The sequence below is a fragment of the Oryza brachyantha genome, chromosome 10 (genome assembly GCF_000231095.2).
Source record: "Oryza brachyantha chromosome 10, ObraRS2, whole genome shotgun sequence".
NCBI classification, from domain to species: domain Eukaryota; kingdom Viridiplantae; phylum Streptophyta; class Magnoliopsida; order Poales; family Poaceae; genus Oryza; species Oryza brachyantha.
This window is the reverse complement of record NC_023172.2, coordinates 14,292,311-14,316,067: the sequence shown is the minus strand read 5'-3', so window position 1 is coordinate 14,316,067 and position 23,757 is coordinate 14,292,311. Positions and strand designations below refer to the sequence as shown.

Here is a 23,757-nt window from a genome sequence, read left to right as displayed (position 1 = left end):
TAAGCCTAATTAGTCCATGATTAGTCAATAGTGCTACAGTAACCTACATGTGCTAATGACTAATTAATTAGGTTTAAAAGATTTGTCTCACGGTTTCTAGGCGAGCAATAAAATTTGTTTTTTTATTCCTGTCCGAAAATCCATTTCAATATCTAGTTAAAGGTCAAACGTAACATTCAAATTCATTTTCGTGAACATTTAGCAATAGGTTGTCATCTTTACCTTTGGATTGGTGTTCTAGCTCGTTCTCTTCTTAAGTAAATGTCAGAATGAATTTTACTATTAAAATTAAAAAAAGACGCTTGACGTAGTATCTGTTTTTTTACACCACCTAAATTTTATGGGGAGAAATCCTAGAGTATTTTGGGATGGAAAATCTGGGATATCCTATAAATTTCCCTAAAATTCCTCTAAAATAGGCCATCCTATAGAAACGTTGATAAAAACAAGTACAACCCTACGAGGTCACGCGCCACATTTTCATCTTCTTATCTTACGGTTAATGTGTTTTTCCCGTGTTTCACCATCTTTTTAAGAATTTACGGTTTATGTACCCATTTCGAAAGGGAAAAGGCAGTTATGCAAGGCGATGCTTTGGGAGCAATTATATGGATTGTTAACACTTCATTAACATCGCACCGAAAAGCTCCCGAGTAGGCTGCTGCCGAGAGATTTAGTTCAACGACACCTGCATTAGCCTTTTTTTTCGTCTTTACTTAATGGCATCTGGGTCCCATTAATGATTAATAAAACTTAATTGTGGGAATGAAATGCTCTGGTTACCTCGTGTTTTACACTGGGTTTTGCCCTTCTCATTTCTTCTTATATTTTAGGAGCTTTGCTATACGTACGACAGCTCTGTACGAGAGTTGTACGATAAAACGGAACCTCCTTTTCGCACCGCTATATCCAAAGCGCAAGCGCACGACGTCATGGCCTGCTATCTCGTTGGCCTGCTTGCACAGCCAATCAAACCAATGATAAATCAGTGCCAAGTAGAATTACTATATAAGATATTATTATTAGGAAGAAGATTATTTAAGATATAATTAGAAAGAAGATTGGTTTGGTTGGCTGTGCGAGGAGAAGACTATGCACCTGATAGTCATTTGGAAAAGAGCCAACGGTACTTGCAGCCTCATACGCTCCATAGCAATGACGATCAAAATTGCCCTGACAAAACAAAGTACTCAATTATATATTGAGCATAAGCTGAAGTATTGAAGCTATAAGTATGTTCCACAATGAGATTACCTCTGCACACTTTGAACTTTGAGAAACTCTGTTCTTTCTTGTTTTCGCTTGCTCTCTAACCTGTAAATCAAATTCCTGGTGTTAGTAAATATATCTTTGTGAAGCTAAAGAAATTCGGGTAAATAAGATGACATACCTTTGTCTTCGTATGGTGTGTGTTCTTTGGATTAGTTGCAGACTTGCAGATGGAGCTTCGCTTGCAGATGCGCCGAGAACATGGAACAGGGAAAGACAGGTTTAGGGTTTAACAAACGAAGATGTAAAATCAGGTTTAGGCTAAATGGGCTTTAGGGCCATGAGCGTTCTTCCGTCGCGCATGCCGTGAGGTGGTTAGTTGTTTGATCGTACGAAATATCGTACAAATACTTTGTATGTGTAGCATTTTGAATATTTTAGACCAGTACAGGTTCATCTAAATGCCTTAAGCACATCAATATTCAATTAACTAAGTCATATTGCTGCCGCTAATTTTTTTTTCTCTCTGCTTGACTCCAAATGTAAGTCATTTAAGCGTTTCCAACTCTTTCTTAAACAATATGGTTCTAAAATTATAAGAACTTTTCCAAGTCATTTTCCATGTTTTCCCTCATTATCTTTCTCATGAATAAATAATTTGTTTTCTCAGTGCAGTACAAATGAAGGACATATTTACAAAACCAGCCTCAAAATCAATAGGGTCATTCATACGATTTTATTTATTTTCATGCACAAATCTTAAACGAGTTATATTTAATACGTGGTAAATTTTAAAACCACCGGATGGACAGCTTGCACTGAACCCCGTATAGTATGGCTATGTGGTCTATTTGTGTTCCCATCTTTTACCTATACTTATGTTTATATATCGACATTTGAATTTTTAACCTTAAATTTAAAGTTGATTTTGAGATTTTTTTTCACCAAAGTTTATTTTCTAGCCTTAACTTTTAGGTTACTAAAAAAATGAATATAAAAGTTTTATTCACAAATAATTTTTTGTTTGTAAATATATCGTTCGATTTTTTTATGAAAAAACCAACTATCCTCTTTAACTAAGGATTCTTTAATGTAAAAATCCAAATTACACCCTAAAACTATTGGATGACTATTGGATGGGTATGAATTACCCCTAAACCCAAAGTCAGGCATTTTTCACCATCATACAATAGTGGAGGGAGAACCCTCCAGAGTGACTTTGAGGTTGGTTTGGCTTAGATTAGCACACCTGGCCACTAATCTCAGCCAAAACCGGTCTCAAAGCTGCTTGAGGGGGTTTTTCTAAGGGTATTGCCAGTTGAGAATAAAAATATCCGGTTATAGGTCCATGAGGTGATTCGTACTCACCCAACAGTTGTGCTATAATTTAGACTTTTCCCTTCCTCAATCCACCATTGCTATGAGTTCTAAAATTTCATATTAAAAATTTATAACTTATTTTCACCCGTCGTATACTAGTTGTAGCCGTATAAGTTTGAACAATTTTATTTTATTATACAAGTCAAAGAGATGATTGTTTGCTTTTTTGACATTAAAATGTCATATTTGCAAACGAAAAATAATTTATGAATAAAATTTTTATATACGTATTCTCAGCGATCTAAAAGACAATGCTGAAAAATAAATTTTGGTAAAAGAAATCCTTAAATCAACTCCAAATTTAAGATTAAAAATTTAAAAATGTGCTTATAAACATAAATGAGGTGAAATTCTATAAAGACGTGTCTTGCAGGTCATAAATACCTCGGATTATATACACGCGCCAAAACTCTTTTGATTTTTTTTTGTAACGTGGGCTATAATACATGTGATTATTTGAAATTTACTACTGAGAGAGTAAAAAGAAAATAAAACAACCCCAACTAGAGAAGCGCCGGAGATCTCCACATGAAGGCTACCAAACTACTACTAACACACTGTCACCACCATCAACCTCGGCTCCGTCTCAAACGACTCTAATTAATCCACTTCCTCTCTTTGCATCTGCATGCATGAGATGGGCCAACCAAACCGAGAAGCTTCCACGGCTCCGCCTCCGCCTCCGCGCGCGGCCATGGCGACCCGGGGGAAGCCGGCGCCCGCGCCGCCACCGCCACCCGCACGAGCCGTGGCCAAGGCACCCCCGCGCCAACGCCAGCCCCACCCGCCGCCTCGACCGCCGCCGCCGCCGCCGCACGCGCTCCATCGTCAGCACAAGCAGCAGGGGGGGACGACGTCGTCCGCGTGGAGCGTGGGGTACATCAACGCCAGGCTCTCGCAGCGCACCCCGGTGCTCGGCCTCCGCCTCTGGGTCCTCGTCGCCGCCGGCGCCGCGGCGGCATTCCTCGTCGCGCTCCTCGTTATTATCTGCCTCTGCCGCCGTTGCCGCCGCCGCAGCCGGAGGTGCCCCCGCCTCGCCCCGAGCCCGCACCACGGGAGCATGAGGTCCCTCAAGTACCAGGCGCAGCAGCCAATGCAGGAGAAGGACGTCGAGGAGGCCGTCCGCTGGCACCCGCCGCCGTTCGAGCCGCCGATAGAGGTCATCAAGGCGGAGCAGAAGGCACCCCTGATCGTTGTGGAGCCAGCGAGGACGAGCGGAGAGACGGCGACGAGCAGCGGCGAGAGCACGCGCGACTGGAGCACCGAGAGTGGCGGCAGCGACGCGGAGCCTGAGGCGTCGCGGCGAGGGTGGGGCCGGCGGTACAGTCGCCGGGAGCTGGAGGAGGCCACCAACGGGTTCGCCGCCGGGAACGTGCTCGGCGAGGGCGGCTACGGTGTGGTCTACAAGGGCGTTCTCCGCGACAACACCGCCGTCGCCATTAAGAATCTGCACAACAACAGGTAAAATTCGAGTACTCATGTTTGGTCGATTCAAATTTCAAAATGTTGATAGGTTTCAAACGCGTAGCAATATTTCATTTGAGTACTCAATTGCTAACTTGTTCGTTTGGTTCCAATTTGTGTTTTGATATAAAACGTGGACTAATTTTGCAATGCAAAGTTTCCCACGATCTTCCGATTCATCCGATCAACTCTTGTCTGTTCTTTATTCCGCTATTTGCTTGCCATCAAAATCTCGCAATTCTGACGTTTCTGATGATCAGAAAAAGCTAGCATTATTTCCGTTAGTTGAGCCCAACAACCTAGGCAGTTGTTAGATTTGGGATTTGAATTTTGGATGGCGAAAGCAGTAACTGCTTCTCATGGCGTCCTGGACCCATGTTTCAAACTGCGTCCCGCTCTTTAGTGGCAGATGACACTTTACCAAATTGGGTTGGTTGTTTATAACATTTCACCTTAGTCCGTTGTAGAATTGAACGAAAAATTAATCATGGCTATTCATTTGTTCTGTGATTAATCAGGGGTCAGGCAGAGAAAGATTTCAGGGTGGAAGTCGCGACGATTGGGCGTGTTCGGCACAAGAATCTGGTCAGCTTGCTGGGGTATTGTAGTGAGGGAGCTTGCAGGTGCGAATGGGGGTGCAATTTTGACGGATATTCAGATACATTTCTTCCATTATCGTTACTTGTCATCTCTGAACTGAAACCAAATTGCCATTGTTGTTGTTGGATAGGATGCTTGTATATGAATATATGGAGAACAGCAATCTTGATAAGTGGCTGCACCACGGTGACGATGAAATTAGTCCGCTGACCTGGGATATCAGAATGCATATACTTCTGGGAACAGCTAGAGGGTAAAATTTTGCTTTCTTGTTGCATATACTTCTGGGAACAGCTAGAGTAGTGTATGTGGTTTTATCTGCAAAGACTGAACTTCAGTCAGAGGATTACGAGGACAACTTGATATGCAGTCATTAAAACCTCTAAGATTTATCAATGCTAGTTGACACAGTTTTAGTAAAAAAACACGGGTAGTTGGTACGATTAGGCAAGTCATTTGCCAGTATTTTTTTCTTCAGCAATGCATCTGCCATGTACTGAAATGATCATGTGAATCTTCTGCCTGTTCAGTTTGGCCTACCTTCACGAAGGCCTGGAACCCAAGATTGTTCACCGAGACGTCAAATCCAGCAACATTCTTATCGACCGGCACTGGAACGCCAGAGTGTCAGATTTTGGGCTGGCCAAGCTCCTGTGCTCGGAGAGATCCTACGTTACAACTCGCGTCATGGGAACATTTGGGTCGGTTCCATTTCTCATGTACTTTCCTACTAGCACGGTTCATCATAAGACTCACTACAAACTCTCCTGTGTTGCAGGTACGTTGCGCCAGAGTACGCGAGAACTGGAATGCTAAACGAGAGGAGCGATGTCTACAGCTTCGGGGTGCTCATCATGGAGATCATCACAGGCAGAACTCCTGTGGATTACACTAGGCCAACAGAAGAGGTTAGCCACCACTCTAACTGACAATGAACTCAACAATCCCATGGTAATGGGGGAACAGAATTATTCAGGCTTTGTCCCTCCAGGTGAACTTGGTTGAGTGGCTGAAGCTGATGGTCGCCGAGAGGAGAGTTGAGAAGGTGGTGGACCCCAGGCTGCCGGAGATGCCGCCACCCAAGGTGCTGAAGCGCGCCGTCCTCGCCGCGCTCCGGTGCGTCGACCCCGACGGCAGCCAGCGACCAACCATGGGGCACGTCGTCCATATGCTCGAAGACGACCTCAAATTCAGAGACGTACGCCGTCGTCGTCGTTGTCACTGACAGCATTAAACCTGCTGCTTTTTCCATCGTTGCATTGCTGACGTTGTTGGTTTCAATCATCTGCAGGAGCTGCAGCTTGCCCGGGATCTGTCGCCGCACGCTTCCGACAGTTACGAACACGAGCTGTAAACTTGGCGGAGTAAATGTGTTGCGAGGCAGAGTTTGTATGGGCTTGAATTCTCTGGTCGTGGGAGAGGAGTACTAGATTTTCGCATTCAAGCTCCCAACCAGATGATCTTGTACAACTCGATCTGTTATCTTTTACGTTTGTATTAAGGCGACGATGGAAATGGTTAATCACACACAGCAGGTATACGGCGGTAATACTTACCAGCTTCCTTTTGTGATGATTAACCTAACGATAAGTACATTCCTGTCTTGTTGCTTTCCGAAGAAACCCCTGCTTCCTTGTTGGATCTAGACCAGAGCTGCCGCTGTGGTGCATACGAACGATCACAATTCACATGGCGTTGTGTCGTACTGTCTCGTACATGTCCAATGCTTCAGATTGTCATTGTACCGATCGATCCAAGCACAGATTGTCATTGTACCGATCGATCCAAGCAATCAATTTCTTCTTTCCCTGTTGTACGTGGGCAATAAGGCCATCTCCAGTGAAAAATAGATTTAACTGATAAGTATATAAGGTCTGATTCAGTCGATTGAATGCTACAGCGTGGTAGGCCTCACAAGTTAAATTAACTTATTTTCCTAAACCTTTTCATTCTTGCTCACACGGGTTAAGTATCTCAAGATTATAAGAAGTCACTAGTAAACCCCTGTTCAGAGGAGCTCAATATTCTGAAAAACAACTTATAAGAAGTAAGCTAGGGGTTTTAGTTTTAGATTTCTAGTTCATTTTATAGATTATACAACTACATATTTTTAAAATCTAGATAAGAATATAGAATATTCAGGAGATGAAGATTTTGAGAGACGTTACACAATTAGGGCTAGATGAAAAGCTTGTACCTCATTAGCTCGCTCAGCTCGTTTCTATTGTCTAAACTCTAATGAGCCGAGCCGCCTTTTCAGCTCAAGAGCTTAACAAGCTGGGTTGGAGAGAAGAAATCTGAAAAACTAGCATGTTAGCCCGCGTAGATTGCACGGCTAGCATTGATATAAAGTTTTTTTATATATGTTATTATGAAAAACTATGTTACATTGTAATATAATTTAAATTCTAACCCGTTCAAAATTATATGTATGATAGTCTAATTAATATAGTGATTCATATGTGTATAAAACAAACATGATGGATGTTTTAGTATTCTCTTCACAATACAATAAGTCAAAGATACATAAATTTTATGGTATATTTGCTTATCTTCTTCTTTGCGTCTCTGTCTTCAATATAATAGTAGTTGCTCTCACTACCCCAAGGCCCCAATGACACCATTTCAATTATTTTAAAACTTTTAATCCAAAATTTGTATTTTTTTCTAAACTATATTTACACATTGAATCTTTTTATTATTTTTCTTTATTTTTAATTCTGAAATTATATTTCTAATTGGATTTTTTTAACCGGAATTTTAGAGATTTCATATTGTATCTATGATAGACTCTTACCTCAATATAAATTATAATAAAAGTTTTAATCCAAAATTTAGATTGGATTTTTCTAAACTGTATTCATACGTACGTACGTACAAATGCATGTGATTTTATTTTTATCTCTTATAGAAACACCATATTGCTATTGACCAGGATTCTATAAGAGAACTTGATGTGTCCGGTTGATCATTTTTCTTTTGTCTGATTGATCTTTTTTCCTTTTCTTTTCTCTTATTTTTTTTTGATTAATCTTATAATTTTTAGCATGTGAGAGACAACATGGAGGTTCTTCTTGTAAGCGCATTTAGATCAATTTTCTCTTCTTGTAATTTTATTATAAGTAATTATTTCTGGGGAATAAATGTAGTAGAGCATATGATTCAAATTAGGTAGGGAGTAGGGCCATCTATTATTTTTTGGCCTAATCCAAAGTTCTATAACGAAATATAATACAATCGGCTTAAAACGGTACATTGTGTTACCATATATTACTAAAGAAATTGAGTTTGTTAAAATTGGATAGGTTTCTATTACCAGTATAATATGCTAGAAAATTGAGACGTCTCTTATTCCTATTGTTATTTTTTTTCTGTTGTAATGCGCTTGAAGCTAATCGGTTGCCATATGAATATATGTTATGTGATTATAAACCTGATCTATCTGATCAATTGACGTGATTGATCTTGTCTCCTTTTAGTTGCTATAAACTTGATTTGTCCGATTGGTTTTTTTTTCTGTGATTGATCTTGTCTCCTTTTTGTTGCTATAAATCTGATTTGTCCGATTGGTTTTTTTTTTCTTTTTTTGATTTTTCTTTTTTCTCTTATATTTCTTCGATTAATCTTAGAATTTCTAGTCCGTAAGAGACAACGTGGAGGCTCATTTTTCTATTACTTTATATATATAATAGACGAGCAAATACCTAGCCAAACAACCCTGGGCCAAATCCTTAACCCAAGGGCATAGTGAACAAAGGAAAAGGAAAATCCCTCTGTATCATCCCGATCGGATCGAATAGTGCTAGGGACGGTAATGCCGGCTGACGATGGCCTTGAGAGTTCAGAAGTGCCAGCTAGGAATGATTCTAAATCACTGACAAGTGGGCCCACACTTGCTGACGGGGTGAAAAGTCCGTGGCAGCTCAGCTCCCGTGCAGTGAGGAAAAGAGTGGGTATCGGTGTCCATCGGATGAGCAAGATATTTCTGGTGGGGCCGGTTCATATCCAAAACGCATTCACGCGCCACCACTCGCTCATGGCGATAACACACTCAAAAAAACTCTAGACGATCGTACTAGACACCATAGCACAGCGTGTTCGTCATCTCCGACCAAACCAGCGAAGCCACCAGCAGCCGGCGGCAATGGCAGCCGTGCTCCACCAGACAGCTCTCCAGCCACCTCAAACCACCACGAGACCGCACCTATGGACGCATAACCCCATGGCCAACCTCTCGCCGCCTCACGTGGCGCTCCCCAAGCGCCGACGAGCCCCACTCCGGCGGCTACATGCAGCCGGCAGCGGCGGCGCCATCGGCTCCTCCGCCGTCACGGACACCGAGACCGCCACCACCAAACCACCTTCCAAGAAGACGAGCCGCAAGGAGAAGCAGCGGATGCGGCGTCAGGAGAAGGAGCAGGAGCAGAAGCAGATGCTGCTGGAATCCCTGGCCGTCAAGAACGGCGGCGAGGGCGGCGAGGAGGACGACGACGAGCTGCCGCAGCCGGTGTTCGACCGCATCCTCCGCCGGATCATGTTCATGGTCGGCGTCCCCATGGCGTCCGGCGTCGGGCTGCTCAACCTGTACGGCGCGCTCGAGCGCGACCAGGGCGTCGCCGTGCCGTTCTGGCTGCCGCTGCTGACCATCCTCTTCGCCTTCGGCACGTCGGCGCTGGGGATCGCCTTCGGGACGCTGTCGGCGAGCTGGGACCCGGAGAAGGAAGGGTCGCTGCTCGGGTTGGAAGAGGCCCGGGCCAACTGGCCCGTGCTGTGGAAGGAAGAAATCGAGAAGGCCAACAAGAAAAAATGACTGCACATTGATGCTAATTTGCTAGACAGTATAGTAGACTAGTGGAGCACTGAAAAATACGTATGCATTGCAAATTCAGTGTGCTATACTACGTTTCATAATGAGGAGATTGATTAGTTATTGATTAATCCAAAATTGGATAAATATTTCTACAGAAAATAGTAGTCTTTTAGACGCTGAATACTATTTTTGAGCAATGAGATACTGAATACTGATACAACAGAACTGGTAGCTAGGTAAGAATAGCTAAAATTGAAAAATTAAGAGGAAATCAAACCAGAATACCATACTGAGTCAATTGTTTTGATTGTCCTAGGCTCCTGGAGCAGATGGGTGGATCAATCCAGCCATCTAGTGACGCCATCATCTTCACTCACAGCTGCGAGTATCTCAATATAGACCTCCAATAGAACCTACAAAAATAACCGTAGGAAGCTCAATAGTATTGACAACGAAGTATAGAGGCACGAGTCAGTACAATACAAGTGTAGCATCGCCAACTATGCAAGTCCTACCAAGTAGCATTGGAACTGTTGAATATGATTAGAACCTGTTTGGTTATACAGCTGGATATTACAACCATTTGTGGGGATGCATATTAATTATCAAGCCTTGATGTTATGTGATTAAAATGATGATGAAAAAGGGCATACCGAAGGATTTTTGCGATTGATCAACTTGCAGCAGTCCAGTAAGGACCCCTCCAGCGTCCAGCTCTCAGAGACCTCAAAAGAATAACTCACAAATACAAGATCCATATTCTTATTAACCTGGTGACACATTACAAAAAGTCGAACATAAAAAATAATCAATCTAGACAAAAACGTCTTAGATGACATGGCGAAAACAAGAATCATGTGATTTTTAGAACAAATCAAGCTAAGTGACTCTGGTTCACAAAACCATTCAAACTTGCTACCATGAAGCAGGCTTGCAATGACAAACAAATACATGAGGATAGTCTTATTATATCAAACATAGCATGGCATCGACTAGGCAACTATGAACACTGAACAAACAATGAACCAATTAATAGAGAATTAAGATTGATGTTAAAACAGATGCCAGTATCATCTAACAAGCAGTTCTTGCACAAAAAAAATTCCCAGTATTATCTTTACTTTCATCAATACAGTATTGAGCTTTCACAGTGTCTTCAGCAAATGAGTACAAAAGATTATACCTGTAATAGCTTGCCCCCAGCAACAAAAGATCGCAAGCCCATAGTATCCTGGGTAGTGCTATATTTTATCAGTAGCCGTGCAAAGAAAGCTACTTAACAGTTTAAGGAACAACAAAGCAAAAATGAAACAAAAGAATGACAAACGGAAAACTACCACCTTGTTTCCAAAAGTGACTAGAAACTGAGCAGCAGGATCCCTCTTTGTAGCTTTTGACACAACATCAAGGTACCAGCTACCTCCTGCAACCTTTTGTCTTGCAACATGAAACCCTGAATTATCTCTGGTCCTAAGGGCGACAACAAAGCCATCTTTCAACCTCTCGAGTGGTTTTATACTAAGTCCTGCAGTCAATTTATTTTCAGAAATTATTTCCATCGGTGACTCGGCAGATGACCTCAGCTTAATCTTGGAATCCTCAGGGGAAGCAAATCGTGAACTAGAACTTAACACTTGATCCTTGCCACTCATTACAGTATCATCATCCATACGTGAAGAATAATTACTTCCACCCTCTAAAGTTGATAATCCATCCCTTTTCTGCTGTGATCTGCGGCGAGCAGGTCTCTTTTTCCCTTTCTTTCCAGATCGGCTGCGCCTTCCTTCTGATCTGGGCACAATATTTTGAGACTGCACTGAAGTTTGGGGCTCCTCAGAGTGGGAAATGATTCTTCTCTTGTCACATTCTAAAGTTAACTGACTCTCATCTGTCTGCTGTCCACCATCATAAATCTGTTCTTTTGCCTGTTTAGCTAGCTGATCATCTTCGCATCCAGCTTCACTTATTTCTTCTTCTTCATCAGAAAGAGCATTGTTTGGAACAACACCATCATAGAAAAAGGATTGCAATACCGCGAGTGCTTTCTCCCTGATTTCCATCCACACTTCTTCACTGTAATCTGCACTTCGAGGAAGAATTAATACATTCGGCATTTCACGCACCTGTGAGTGAGCAGTAAAAGAATAATCAGTGATATTGATCATTTTCTAGGTTAATCTCATGCTGAAGCAAAGCATGAAGAATATAGAAGAGTATATCAGTTGTTAATGTTTGGAATAAAGCGATAGGACGACTAGTGTAGTCTCTTCTGTCCTCCTTACAAAATGAAAATACTTTCAGTCAAATACCAAATTTCCTTGTCAATACTTCACTTGCATTTTCGTATCCTCACTTATGTTAAACAAGGAGCACATATCAAATAGATTGAATTTGAAATGTACTATGTGCCATGACAAAATGCTACATGGATGAAATTCTCCCTTAGGAAAGAAATGGAATTTCAATAGAGGCATACTGGAATGAAGAAGACAACATTCTTCACAGTGATGTTGTTTGACCATACACAGCATTTTGGTTGCTTTAATATAAAAAAACACTTTGAATGAAATTCAATTGTGCCATGAGGTCCATACCCATGCTTCCATCCACTGTGGACCTTCAGCACCATCTAATGCACACCCAGCTATAGTGCCATCAATTAAGAGTTGTTTGAGTGCACAGTCATCTATCAGTTGACAGCTACCAGTATTGACTATGAAAGCTCCTGCAAGGCTCAAAACCAGAATATGACACGGCATGAATAAAGCAAAGGATAAACTGATTCATACTACAGCAAGCATGACAATGCCCAAAAGTGAAGGAAAACATGAAAAGGAAACTGGAAAGGAACCACATTACCAGGCTTTATGTGCTGCAGGCGCTCAGCATTGAGTATATGAGTAGTATCATTTGTTAATGCACAGTGAAGGGAAACAAGATCACTTGCTGTCAATAAATCATTGAGAGTATCCATTCTTCTGGCAGCAGAAGGAAATACAATAGAAGGCCGCTTTGTCTTCCCAGTAGCCTTTACCACATATTTAGAAGAGTCAGAAATCAAATGGGGATTTCCATAACTAAAGAAAACAATGGAAAACTATCCAAGTGACTAGTAAAATTTCTAGTACGAGGTACCAAGAATGGAGCATATGTATAAGTACATAACCAAAATGAATACTAAATAACTACACATGTTAATGTCTTTTTTTTTGTGCCTCACATGTTAATATCTTATGAGCAGAAGAAAAATGGATGTCTTGATTCTCAAGTGTTGGAATAGATATCAGCCAATACTAACAGGGAATAAACAATATCATAATCTTTCAGAACTATCCGCCATTTTTCCTGTTTTGGAGTGTTGAAATTCGAAGTTTAGTAGAGCTCAAACGAGACTGATTTATCAGAAATCATTTTTGGCTTCAGGCGTGATACAAGTCGTAATCATAGCCAGCAGAGTTGAAGTTCAACCAGTGCTACAAACAGGCTTCATAACACACTAGATGCCAAAATTCTGATCACCAATAAATGAAACCAAGACAGAGAACTAGCAAGCAAATCATCTACTGATGCAAGGCCACATATCAAGTCTTCAGATCGCATAAGCCAACAATGCGCGCCATGCACTGGCTGTCTGATACTAGAACTACACCACCGACAGTAGCAGTAAATTTGAAGTTTAGATCGGAACACAGAGGTGAAAAAGTGGCGGATCAGATACCTCATAGAGCGGATCGAAGTAGAGCACGCCCATACTGAACGCGAGGCTGCGGGTGGCAAGGCATCGCGCGGCGGCGTTAACTCCGACGATACCAAGCACCAGCCCACGGCAGCGGCGCATTCCGCGGCAGAGCGGCTGGACGGAGCCGAGCCACCCGGCGGGAGGCGCGGAGGAGGACGAGGCGTGGCGGGACAGCAGGTGGGTGCGGCGGAGGAGGCCGAGGAAGAGCGCCATGACGGTGTCGGCCACCTCCTCGGAGCGGTTGGCGTCGACGTGGACCAGGCGGAGCCCGAGCTCCGCGGCCACGGCGGCGTCCGCGGCGCGGTCGGGCGACCCGAGGCAGAGCACCAGCTGCCAGGGGCGGAGCCGCCGCTGCGCGGCGCGCGGGAGGAACGCGAGCGAGGTGACCAGCACGGCGGCGGCGGCCTCGACGCGCCCGGCGGACAGCGCCGAGAGCGGGGCGTGCTCCACCGCCGCCGCGCCCGCGAGCACCTCCTGCTCCATCGACGGGTCCTCCAGGCAGTTGAGCGTCACCACCAGCGGCTCCCCGCCGCCGCCGGCGGCGGCGGCCGCCGGCGGCGGGGATTGGGCCGGGCCGTGCAGCATCCTGGTGGGCCCTCGGCTCGTGTGGGGATTCGGAGCGGGGGGCACCACCACACTGTGTACAGCGAGAAGTGTGGCGCGGCGCGGTCGGGTCGTTTTGGTTTTTGATGGGAACAGCTTGCGACCGAACCGTGCGTGCCGTGACCACGATTTTGAGTCAAACGTTCACGCTTTGCACCGGCGAGCGAACGTGACCGGCCCATCACACCTCACGCGTTGCTTTGCTTCTGCCGTTTCGATCCAGGACAATCCGACATATCACGTTCACAGGGCCCATATGCTGAATAGTACGGAGTACTTGCCTGGCTTCAGCTGCAGGTGCAGGTGACTTATAGTGGGCCCCGTTTCATGGGCTTTCTGCCGAGAGCATTCTATTTGGGCTGCACTGACCTGGGAGCCCATGATCCCCGGGCAATCCAGTGAAAAGGCCCATGTTTTGTACGAAGGAAAAAGTGAAGTGTACTTCCCTCAACTTTGGACGATTTCGATTTCATCCCTCGACCACCAGACCGCATACATCGCATCCTTTGTCTCTTAACATCGGTGCAAATGAGCTCTCAAGCATTATTGGGGCCGGTTTTTGCCGACGTGGCACATACATCGCTATTTTTACTGTCCTCGTCCCTCATGACGCTGACGTGGCACTAAAAGCAAAATAAAAATAAAAGATGCCAAGTGCATATATGTCAGTCAAACAAAAGATAAAAATATAGTGTGATACATATGTCAATGGATCACAAATTATCACCCCCTCCATCTCTCCCTTCATCTTCTCTCTCCTCTCTCTCTTCTACTACAACAGCGCAAGATTAGAAGCGTGACGGTCCGCAAGCCTATATGAGGTTATCACGTCCACACGTCGTGGCAATGGTGGCTAGCAGCAAGCCCTTGGTGTGCACCAACAGAAGCAAAGACGGAGGATTGACTGTGACGGGGCTTGAGCCTAATGTTAACGGCAGTAGAGCGGAGGGGGTTGGGACAACGAGCTCAGCATACGGCGACAGAGCAAAAGGGATAGAAACAGCAAGATCAACCTTAATGCCGGCGACGGCATGGTAGAGGGAGGATGGGACAACGACCCCAATGAGCTCGATGCAGACAAGAGGGCCCCTCCTCTCCCATGAAGCAAGCAAGCTCAATGCGACTAGGTTGAAGGTGGTCAACGAGACGATACATCAAAAGGTTGTCATCTTCGTTGGTCCGCCCCTCTGTAGTTGTAACCATTGTTGCCTCTGCGTCCCTCTTACTTCTTCATTGGTTGCCCACTACTATCGTTGGCCTCTTCTTATTCTCCCTGTCACCTTCTTCCTTTTCCTCTCATGTGTGCATGGCTCTGGACGCCGTGTATGGAGAAGGCTTCCATGTGCGTGGCTCTAGATGTCGTGTGTGGGGAGAAGGCAAGGATGACGAAGATGCCGGTGTTGAGGTCTGGCAAAGGAGGTCGGTGGTTGAAAGCATAAGAAATATGACAAGACTAGTAGATGGAGAAAGATGAAGGAGAGAAGATGGAAGGGTAAAATGAAGATGGTGGAACCCACTGATATGTGGATCCACTATATTTTTATCTTTTTTGTTTGAATGACATATGGACCTCATATTTTTTTATTTTAATTTTCAATTTGTAAAATTTGCTATTAGTGCCATATTAGCATCACGTGGAGAATCAAAGTCAAACTAACCATGCATACACCATGTTAGGAACAACCGGCCTCGAATCAAACTTGGGATCTCGTTTGCACCCGTTTTAAGAGATGAGAGAGGATCGTTGTTGCCAGTTTTGCCGTTAAAAAAGGACCAAAATGAAACACGCCCTATAGTTGGGGGACGTAAATTAAACGTTTTCCTTGTACGGGCTGGGAAATACGTACCGGCGAATTAGCGATGGATTCGCCGGAGTAGCCGAAAATACAGTTACGCCGGACCAATCGCCCCTAACCTGCTCCGCATCGTACGAGCGTGCCATCGGCTCGACCTGTCCATGTCTTCACAAATTAAGGCCGTCTTCACACAGTCGCCGTGAAGCACACCCAGCGTCGCCACGCGCGGCGGCTCCACCGACGACGGATCGCTTCACTTCACCAAGCGAAGCTACGGCCGTGCAGTACGTGCAGCCGCCGCCTGCCGCTCGCTCCGTCGCGCCAGCGACAAAAAAAGCTAGCGCCATCATTTCTATCTATAGGTAAGCATTACCGACGAGCCGTCATCAAGCGTCGCGGGAATCGCGGGCGCCTCTCCTTTACTCCTCCCCGTTTCGATTGGCTAAACGCAAAGTAATATCGTGATCGATGCATTCACCGACGTAAAAAAAGACGAGAGGAGCCAAGATTGGTTTTGCTATCAGCAACAGAATTCCGGAGAAATACATGATACAAAAACACCCAAAAAGCCTGCGGAAACCACTAGGTTTTGTTTGTAGTTTGTACAAAGCCTGAAATCCTACTGAATTCGCCGAAAGAAATGCATCAAGAAGCTATAATTAACAGAATCTCGCTAAAATGTCGTCCCAGGGAAGCGAAAATATCTGAACGGCTACGATGAAATGAATGGAGGACGAATCGAGCATATTGGAATGGTGTAGAGTGGAGAGTTTGTTAGGCGGCGTTCCAGTGCATGTCGTCGTCATCGGCGGCGGCGTAGGAGATCGGCGGGAGCTGCTTCTTCTTCGTCTTGCGGTGGGAGACGAGGAAGTCCGGCGTGCGCTCGTAGCCGGCGAAGACCTCCTCCCAGATCTCCGCGAAGGCGCGGAGGATGACGTGGTGGTGATGCGGCGAGTTGAGGGACAGGAAGCGGTGGAGGAGCTCCCGGAGCTCGGCCCCGCCCACGATCTCCTTCTCCACGATCATCTGCAGCATGGACCGCCGGAAGTCGGCCAGCGGGTCGGCCGACTCCTTCACCACCGCCACGCTCTCCTCCACCCTCCCTGACCCGCCGCCTCCTCCGTCACTTACAGCCCGCCTGTGCCGCCTGCTGCCGCCGCGGCCGTCGTTCTTGGCGCCGCGGCCATCGGTGACCGCGCCCTGCAGTGACAGGACGCTCCGCTCGAGCTCGCCGAGCTGCCGCAGGAGCGCGGCCACGCTGGGCGTGCTCCCCACGCTGGTGTCGGTGTCGACATAGTCGTCGTAGGAAGCAGAGAACGAGGACCGCCCCGGCGCGGCGGACGAAGCCGTCGTCTTGTTCCCGGCGCTCCCCGTGGTCGTAGTGGTGGTAGTACTCGACGTATTCGCTGGCGGCGTGGCCATGGGCGACTGCTTGTCGTTGTCGGAGCCGTCGGAGATGGAGACGGCCTTTGAGTTGGAGCAGCCGCAGCCGCCGCACATGAAGCCGCGGGCCTTCTTCTTGATGCGTATGCCGCCGCCGCCGCGCCGCAGTGTCATCGTCTTCATCGACGACGAAATCTTGAGAGCTGGCAATGTAGAGGTGGTGGTTGTACTGGAGCGAAGAGAAAAGTGAGGAAGCCTCAGGTTTTAAAAGAGCGATCAGCGTGCATGGTTCGTTGCTTCTTCCCCCTGCAAAGTCAAACGGCTCCATTTTTTTAAGATAATGGAACGGCTTGACGAAAACCGAGCATAATAAGGTTATCACCATCTTATCATAATTCATCTTAATTTATATCACAAGTTAATAGGAGCATCCAGTAAAATATGTAAAAGATAAGTTAAATTACCTCGTATTATGACAGATGACAAAGACTTGGGACGATGGTCTTCCATTAGTGCAAGAGTTTTACTCTCATTCTTTTTTTTTATCTCGAGGTATCAAATCGTTTCTTACTATTGGATCTAGCTAAGTAGGATGTGTACTGTTGGATCTAACGATCAGTACCGGTACCTCGAGATACAAAAGGAAGGATAAGAGTAAAACTCTTAGTGCAGGGCTAGTTAATCTAGGTTCGAGTCTCGCTCCTCTTAATAAAGTTAAATAAAGTTAAATATGATAGCCCCTGCTCTTATATCAAGCGTATTACTACATGCGACAATATTTTAATACTTTAATACTTTCAAATTTCTTGTTTTCGTGTGTTTCTTGGTTTTCGACGAAAATTGTAAATTGTTCTATATTCATTTGCAGTGGAAAAAATCAAGTTCAATGTAAGATACTGTAGAAAATGTCGTGTATAAATTTGGAGAGTTTGCATTTAGTGATACGAAGACATGAGAAGAGAGTAAAATGATCACAAGTGACAACGGAAAAGCCAAACAATTCTATCAATCAAAAAATTATGGAAAAACTATAGTTTAACTTTGAGACAGTCGCAAGAACACAACTCGTTTTTAATTCGATCGCATCGAGGGCCTACCAACACTGATGGCAGATGCCCTGTTGAAAGACAACGTGTTTGGACGTACTATGTAAGTAGGCTGGAGTAGTTTTTGTCCATTGCATCTGTTGTTGATACATTACCATCAGTCTAGGTAGGGTGTCATTAGGCCCTTAATTTGACAGGGTTCCCATTAATCAAATCGAATACTTCATTAAATTCGCATTTCTGTCAACGTTGCATGAACAGATATCCCTTTACAACCCCTAAATATGCGGCAGATAATGCTACCAGTTTTTATCACCCATCATCTCCCAATAATTGTCACCATCACGTACATTTGCACCGATTAATAACTGCAAAAATAACTATATTCAATTTATATGGGTCTACCAATACTTCTTCTATATGTGGATGGCGGATCATCAAACCTTTTAATTTGGGTGAGAGCTAGGCAAGCTAATCAATTAGTGGAAGCAATACAATTAACGTTTAGCCAAGTGTACATATTTTATGCCAGTGGGTAAAGGTTGCTACAATGATCATGCCGGTCGACCACCATGCAGTACCCAATCAATCGCGCATGAAGCCAGACAAAAAAAAGGAAAAGAAAACCACGATAATCTAAAGAAACGATGGAGGCTTTTGCGGAAGAAGTTTTTTTCACACGGGCGTATATACACCCGTTGCTTGCATGTCATCTAAATAGTCATCAAAAATATGAAAAAAATTGACAAGATAGTTTGATATAAGTTATATCACTCCACCAACATGCAAGTTTAAATTTAACTTCTACAAGTACTTGTAACAAAAATACAAAAACAATTATGATATGCGTATACTTAGTTTCAGTTTTGTTTGTTTTTTTGCTATAACTTATAGAAATTGAATTTAAACTTGCATGTTTGTGAAGTGATATAACTCATATTATTCTATCTTATTAAATTTTTTCATATTTTTTGATAACTATTTAAATGTCATACAAGCACACGGGTGTACATACACCCGTGTGCTAAAAACTGTTTCCCAAGCTTTTGCTTCCACAATGATTACAAATGTCACCTAAAAAAAATAGTGATAAGAGTTGGTAATATGCATAGCATATCGCACATCAGTGGCATAGCCAGGGGTGGTCCGGGTGGGCTCGTGACCACCCCGGATTTCACTAATCTATTAATCAATACAAATTGCAGTATTTCACTAATCGCTAAGCCATGTTCGAATAAAAAAAGCTAAGACTTTAGACAAACCATATTTTCTGAATTTACTAGGTGACCATGACTCATTTTTCTATAAATGCTTAGAGCAAGTTCAATAGTATAGCCAACTACTAGCTCCAATTCATCTATAGTTAATCTAATAGCCAATTCATATAATAGTTACCTACAAAACATTAGTACATGGTCCCACATGTTATATACACACGGTGTCTTGGAGTCCGTGTGCAGCTGACTACAAATTAGTAGCCCACCTCTCTTCTCTCTTCCCTCTTATCTCTTTAAAATATGCTTATAGTTGGCTTATAACCTAGTATTGTACCTGCTCTTATAGCGTTCCTTTATTTTTTTTTATTTCTTAGCAAATATACATGTACATTTTTTTCCAACAGCCAGCAAATTACAATTCTACATATTAATTAAACAAACAGAATTGCTGTATCCTGCGAATTTCTTCAGTCTTCGTGCAAGTTGAAAATTATGCACTTTTTATATTGTCATCAATTGAAGAAGTAATATTTATAGTTGACGGATATCTATTTATTTAGTACATTTTGGTTATGAAACTATATATGTAACTATAGAAAAAGTAAGTCAGATACCTTTTATTTTGCTCTAGGTCTGTGGCTGTCTAAGGATATGGTCGCCTGCAGTCACTACCTAACCTCTGAAATCCCCTGTTTTTTAATGTGATACCAACTTATATGACACGACTATCTAAAAAAAATTCCTGGCTACACCAATGGCACATACGTGGTGTTTGGGTTTGCTCAGCCTTTACGTATCCCGCGTGCCGGGTGGTGGCGCGTCCGTTCTCATGGCCAGCACCGAGCGAGCGCGCGATGCCTCCATCTGGACGCTCGCGCGTGATGATTGGTGAGGCGGAGACGGAGACCCCGGGCGTACGTACACGCGGCCGGCAGACACCGAGACACGCACCATCATTCGGTCGATCCGCGCGTCTCTCTCCACAGCCATTTGGGCCGGCGCGCGACTACGCGGGAGCGGAAAAAAACGGCAGCACGACGCGGCCGGATGGCGAGCGCGGCGCGGTTGGGCGTACGCACGCACGGTGAACGCGCGCTTGCGCTTGTACTGTGCTCGGCGTTTCGCAGAGGAGGGGGGGCATGTGCGGGCAGAGAGGCCTTTCCGGCTTTCCGCGTGCTAGGGCGGCGCCTTTTTGTCGCACCGCGCCGGCCGGCCGGCAGCGGCTGCAGGGTGCAGCAGCTCCCCCGCTTTCTGGCCGTACTCGAGTAAACTGCACGGTGTATGGTTGTTACTGGGGAAAGAGAGTTGAGGCCTGGGAGGTGGAAAGTGGAAACCACGCATCTATGTAAATGTGATAATTTGTCATTTTTTCATTACAATTCTAATCATGGTGATACTCACGATTATGATATACGAAACTATCGAAATCAATGAGAGGATATCCGTTATAAAAATAATCCAACTCTAATTTATGGAGTTGTAAAAAAAAATCAAATATCTTCACATTTCACTATCGCAAACTCTCTCGTGTTAGCTACCGCTTGGAGTTTCTGTCACCCACAGTCCTTTTAGAATCTCCATTTTCCAAAATAGCACAGATTGTTGTTATGATTCTACTAGAAAATAAGTTAGAATACATAAAACTTAAAAAGCTTAGCTTTCTTGTATTTTCACATCCCCTTTCTTCCTTCCTCATATCTCCCCAATTCGCCATCCTCATTCCCGATGACCCAACAGCGGTCGACGAGTGTAACAGTTCGTCTTCCAGACCACGTAGCCCAGTTCAACCGGCGAGCGGATCCACCTACACATATCATCCACCTATACTTTCATCATCACTTTGTAGAAAGGGCCAACCTGGGAGTTACATGGTCAGAGTGATGATGTCTTATAAATTGGTTTCACCCTTACTAAACTAGGAGGGTGATATTAAGCATGCGACATAACTCTCATAAGCCACACATGTCATATTTTAATTGGACCAAAATATTATTGCAAGCCCCCACTTGACATTGAGCTCACTCACTGCATGCGAAGGACAAACTAAGAAGTAGAGTGTGGTACTCCCTATCCCATGTAGCACATCGACAACGGTGGATAGCTAGAGGATGAGCAAACTCTCTCAACCCTTCCCTTTCCCATGTGTGCTCTCTCTCTCTTCCACCCCTTCATGTTGCACCCTCTAGTGCTGCTCCGACAACAAGGAGCCAGCCAACTCCCTGTAAACCGATTGGATGGACCCCTTGTCCGTATGAGGCCACATGCAATGGAGTAGGGTCCTAGGAGGTGGTGGATGCATGTAAGATGACCTGAGGTCGGTGTGAACCTCCATCGAGGCGCCTCATCCTCTACTAGGGTTGGCAACTGGACGGGTCGATGTCGTGTTGGTCGAGAACAACCTCGACTCTGTAGGTCCCCGTCCCTGATCAGGATCCCGTGGGTGGACGGCGCGCGGCATGGAGACAAAGGCAAGGCCATGGAGGTGATGGGCACAAGGCTGGCGCAACCGCTCGTGGAGGCGGTAGTTGGCCAGGGCGAGCGTGAGGGTTGGTGGCCGCATGGGCGTAGGCGACTGGCCATGCGAGTGGAGCTGAGGGAGGGCAGCAACGATATTCAGGGGATGACTGAGGAGGGGAGAAGTTAGGGAAGCCCTATTACACTAGGCTATCGGAGCCCCGCGAAGGAAAAGATTTCCCGTCCCAGGTTTCGTGGGAGAGGGTCCCCGACGAATCCCTGGCCTTGATAGGGATTTGGCCAACCATACTCTCTACTGCTTCTCACTGGTACGCTAGTGTCCTCACCAGCCTACAGGAGAGGAGGGGAGGAGACTAAGTAGAGAGATGAGGGAGGGAGATGGATGATGACATTTGGGTCACGTTGTAAATCATTTAATGGACACCCATTGACATATGAAACATATATGTATACACACACTACTATAATGCAGGTAGCACGTTGTTTTCTTATAGCGAGTCCTCATAACGCTCTAATTGTCGCCGCACATCTCAAGTATCTTTTTACATTTTACAAGATATGCAACACCATCTCGTACTAGTGGGACAATATGTTTTGTGTGAGTAAAGTTTTTATTTTAACATTCAATGCATGTACAATCAAATGAGTAATTCATTTACTTTTTATGGTAAAACAATTTCTATGACACATGCCCACGTCCGTATCTATTGTAAAAATATATATTTGGGAGCACTACATAATCTTAGTAATAAAACTACTCTAAGTATTACTACCGAATAGTAATTTGTTTATTCTGTTAGATGGGTGATTTTCTCTGCTGGAGAGTAATTTGATTACTCCGGATGCGACGATGAAATCAGATGAGTGATCTTTTTACTTACCGAATTTATGACACACATGTCCCACGTTCCTATCTATTATTAAAAAATTGCTTTCAGAAGTACTACATCATCTATGTAATAAAATTACTCTAAGTATTACTATGGAAGAGAAATTTGTTTATTCTCTACGAGAGTAGTTGACAATTTGGATGTGTGATTTCTCATAGAGTAATTTGATTACTCTGGATGTAATTTGTATATAGCTTCTAATGCCACCTGGGGTGAAAACTAAGTCAAAGAAGCCACGTCAGTTACACTGCTCCTAATATTGCCAAGAGACTCAGTTTGCAGTAGTTTATAAGTTAGAGGATACTATATGGCTGCGTTCGACAGCGACATAAGGTATCTTATTTCTCTCGTTTTCCGCACGTACGTTTCCCGAACTGCTAAACGGTGTATTTTTTGCAAAAATTTTCTATAGGAAAGTTGTTTTAAAAAATTATATTAGTCTATTTCATATCTTTTTAATAATTAATAATTAATTAATCACGTACTAATTTATTACTATATTTTCCGCGCGGGATATGTTAACTTATTCTCTCCGTAACAAACTCGGCCTATACTCTATACCTGTTTTTGTGCTTGAGGGGTAAGAATGAAATTCGACCCTTATCGAGGGACTAACAGTAGACTTTTTTCACTACTGACAAACTGAAAGAGTGAGTTCAGTACTGAGTACTGTTGTTGTACACGGTTGGCAACGGCCCATTACGTTAAACAATCCAGGTAGCTGTTTTTGGGAGCTTTGTGATGTCGCAGGGCCCTAATTAAACCAGTGAACTGGGCCACTATGATTTCTTTGATGTTCAACAGTCAAGACCGGGTCCATCACGGACGAGAGCAGCAAAATGTATAGGTTCCCTTAGAAAATCATTACGTTGTACCACCCTGTTGTTGTTGTGAAGTTGTACATTTTAGAAGGTTTTAACCAACAAAGTCACTGGTCGATGAGAGGAGCAAAAACTCAGTTCACCCAATATGATGATTGTTTAGAAAAAGGCAAACGACATATTTACAAATAAAAAATAGTTTATGAATAAATATTTCATGTACATGCTTTTAGCGATTTAAAAAGCAGTATTAAAAAATAAACTACGATAAAAACCCTAAATCTATCTTAAAAATTTAAAGTTAAAAATTTAAATTTTGGTTAT

General features: G+C 44.1%; 4 protein-coding genes across 4 annotated transcripts; 2 read left to right on the top strand and 2 right to left on the bottom strand.

Moving 5' to 3' along the window:
• The first annotated feature begins 3,171 nt into the window (after positions 1 to 3,171).
• On the top strand, positions 3,172 to 6,479 carry LOC102700745 (probable serine/threonine-protein kinase At1g01540). The gene is made up of 7 exons (XM_015841687.2): positions 3,172 to 4,050; positions 4,572 to 4,676; positions 4,784 to 4,906; positions 5,184 to 5,354; positions 5,432 to 5,561; positions 5,645 to 5,851; positions 5,945 to 6,479. The coding sequence occupies exons 1-7, from the start codon at positions 3,218 to 3,220 to the stop codon at positions 6,005 to 6,007; spliced, it is 1,632 nt and encodes a 543-aa protein (XP_015697173.2). The 5' UTR covers positions 3,172 to 3,217; the 3' UTR covers positions 6,008 to 6,479.
• Positions 6,480 to 8,675: 2,196 nt separating this feature from the next.
• LOC102714406 (protein PAM68, chloroplastic) lies at positions 8,676 to 9,590 on the top strand. The gene has a single exon (XM_040528089.1). The coding sequence runs from the start codon at positions 8,798 to 8,800 to the stop codon at positions 9,461 to 9,463; it is 666 nt and encodes a 221-aa protein (XP_040384023.1). The 5' UTR covers positions 8,676 to 8,797; the 3' UTR covers positions 9,464 to 9,590.
• Positions 9,591 to 9,634: 44 nt separating this feature from the next.
• On the bottom strand, positions 9,635 to 13,787 carry LOC102700466 (C-terminal binding protein AN-like). Its single transcript, XM_006662477.2, has 7 exons — positions 13,182 to 13,787; positions 12,323 to 12,491; positions 12,058 to 12,188; positions 10,804 to 11,586; positions 10,647 to 10,694; positions 10,117 to 10,233; positions 9,635 to 9,876 (listed from the first exon to the last, which is right to left on the bottom strand). The coding sequence occupies exons 1-7, from the start codon at positions 13,785 to 13,787 to the stop codon at positions 9,802 to 9,804; spliced, it is 1,929 nt and encodes a 642-aa protein (XP_006662540.2). The 3' UTR covers positions 9,635 to 9,801.
• Positions 13,788 to 16,105: 2,318 nt separating this feature from the next.
• LOC102714127 (transcription repressor OFP8-like) lies at positions 16,106 to 17,235 on the bottom strand. The gene has a single exon (XM_006661932.3). It carries the CDS (start codon positions 17,165 to 17,167, stop codon positions 16,376 to 16,378), a length of 792 nt encoding a protein of 263 aa, XP_006661995.1. The 5' UTR covers positions 17,168 to 17,235; the 3' UTR covers positions 16,106 to 16,375.
• Positions 17,236 to 23,757: the final 6,522 nt, after the last annotated feature.

What these genes read in the sequence shown, in the direction of transcription:
- LOC102700745 (XM_015841687.2), top strand. Translation starts at nt 3,218, where the DNA reads ATGCATGAGATGGGCCAACCAAACCGAGAAGCTTCCACGGCTCCGCCT. An exon ending in TGTAGTGAGGGAGCTTGCAG is followed by an intron (nt 4,677 to 4,783) that starts GTGCGAATGGGG and finishes GTTGTTGGATAG; the next exon opens with GATGCTTGTATATGAATATA. An exon ending in ACGACCTCAAATTCAGAGAC is followed by an intron (nt 5,852 to 5,944) that starts GTACGCCGTCGT and finishes AATCATCTGCAG; the next exon opens with GAGCTGCAGCTTGCCCGGGA.
- LOC102714406 (XM_040528089.1), top strand. Translation starts at nt 8,798, where the DNA reads ATGGCAGCCGTGCTCCACCAGACAGCTCTCCAGCCACCTCAAACCACC.
- LOC102700466 (XM_006662477.2), bottom strand. Translation starts at nt 13,787, where the DNA reads ATGCTGCACGGCCCGGCCCAATCCCCGCCGCCGGCGGCCGCCGCCGCC. An exon ending in ACTTCGATCCGCTCTATGAG is followed by an intron (nt 12,492 to 13,181) that starts GTATCTGATCCG and finishes TATGTGGTAAAG; the next exon opens with GCTACTGGGAAGACAAAGCG. An exon ending in TCAATCGCAAAAATCCTTCG is followed by an intron (nt 9,877 to 10,116) that starts GTATGCCCTTTT and finishes TTATTTTTGTAG; the next exon opens with GTTCTATTGGAGGTCTATAT.
- LOC102714127 (XM_006661932.3), bottom strand. Translation starts at nt 17,167, where the DNA reads ATGAAGACGATGACACTGCGGCGCGGCGGCGGCGGCATACGCATCAAG.